Here is a 1,275-nt window from a genome sequence, read left to right as displayed (position 1 = left end):
CAGCTCCTGCTGCATGGCTGCTGCAGCTCCTGCTGCATGGCTGCTGCAGCTCCTGCTGCATGGCTGCTGCAGCTCCTGCTGCATGGCTGCTGCAGCTCCTGCTGCTGCTGCAGATCTTCATGAATTCTGCTGTTACATTTGTAGTGATGTCATCAGCGTGCTCCTGTAATCTGACACCTTACTGGATCCAGTCTGGTAATCAGATTACAGTAATTTATCCAGTCACTGTAATCTGGATAAGTTACTGTTTTGATGAGCGTTGAGTTTAAAGGAGACATGATGGATGAGCTGCTGCTTCAGCCTGGAACAGGAAACAGAAACCAGAGCTTCCTGCTCCCTGCAGGCCGTCGCCCCCTGGTGGAGGGCGGAGGCACAACAGGATAACTATCATTAATATTAATATTTAGTGTCGGCTCCAATGTGAAATAATAATAATGAGTCGCGGCGCTTCACACTGACCACCAGGGGGTGGCAGCAGAGTGCAGCTCTGCACTTTGACTAGGCCATTCTTTAAGGTGAACCTCCAGACTCAGGTTTTCCTCCAGGATTCTTCTGGCTCTGTCCATGAACTCTGACCTTCCTCCCACAGCATGATGCTGCCGCCACCGTGTCTCGCTGTGGCCGTGTTGTGTTCAGGGAGAATCGTTTCTTTGTTTTGTTCAGATAAATGTGGCAGATGGAGTTGAACAGCAGCAGCTGATGCTCATCGCGGGTTCTGACCCACAGTGTCCAGAACCAGAACAGGATGCCTGCTGGTTTTGGACCAGATCCTCCTGCTGATCGACTCTGTTCTGGTTTCTGTTTTCTGTACAGCAGCCTGAAGCTGCGGGACTGCGCTGCAGCGGCGCCCACGCCGGTTCCTCAGAGGAACGGTTCTGGAGGCGGTGGGCCGTCTGGGACCGGATCCATGGGGCCCAGTCCTCACATGATGCGGCGAGGTGAGTCGGACTTCAGGCAGCACAATGCCCGACGCTTCACTGCAGGCTGATCGACACCTTCTGATCGCTGGTTGCCTAGCAACAACCTGCTGGGGCAGCAGCAGCTTCAGGTGTTTTTCACTTTGTGGAGTAAAACAGGAAACGTCTCCATCAGGTATAAACATGGAACCGGGTCAGAACCAGGTCAGAACCGGGTCAGAACCGGCTATCTAAAGCTAATCAGTCACTATGGATGGACAGATATGAAGCCATTATATTGTGACGGGTTTCAGTAGTGAGACGTAGATATGAGATCAGTAGAACCTGTCCGTCTGTCCTCAACCTGTCCTCCTGTCCT

The 1,275-nt window shown here is 52.5% G+C and overlaps 1 protein-coding gene across 5 annotated transcripts in view; it reads left to right on the top strand.

Moving 5' to 3' along the window:
- Positions 1 to 1,263, top strand: part of LOC103132354 (rho GTPase-activating protein 17-like) — a 16,843-nt gene extending 15,580 nt beyond the window's left edge. For 3 of the 5 annotated variants that reach the window (XM_016667338.1, XM_007544147.2, XM_016667337.1), the window contains one exon: positions 814 to 1,263. In XM_016667338.1, coding sequence (XP_016522824.1) covers positions 814 to 988 — 175 coding nt within the window. In that variant the 3' untranslated portion in view covers positions 989 to 1,263. The remainder of the gene's footprint in view (positions 1 to 813) is intronic. The other 2 variants (XM_007544146.2, XM_007544148.2) reach the window with 2 other exon arrangements.
- The last annotated feature ends 12 nt before the right edge of the window (positions 1,264 to 1,275 follow it).

Source organism: Poecilia formosa, unplaced genomic scaffold, assembly GCF_000485575.1.
Source record: "Poecilia formosa unplaced genomic scaffold, Poecilia_formosa-5.1.2 Scaffold1012, whole genome shotgun sequence".
Lineage (NCBI taxonomy): Eukaryota > Metazoa > Chordata > Actinopteri > Cyprinodontiformes > Poeciliidae > Poecilia > Poecilia formosa.
Note: the sequence above shows the minus strand (reverse complement) of the source record. Positions and strands in the feature narration are given on the sequence as shown.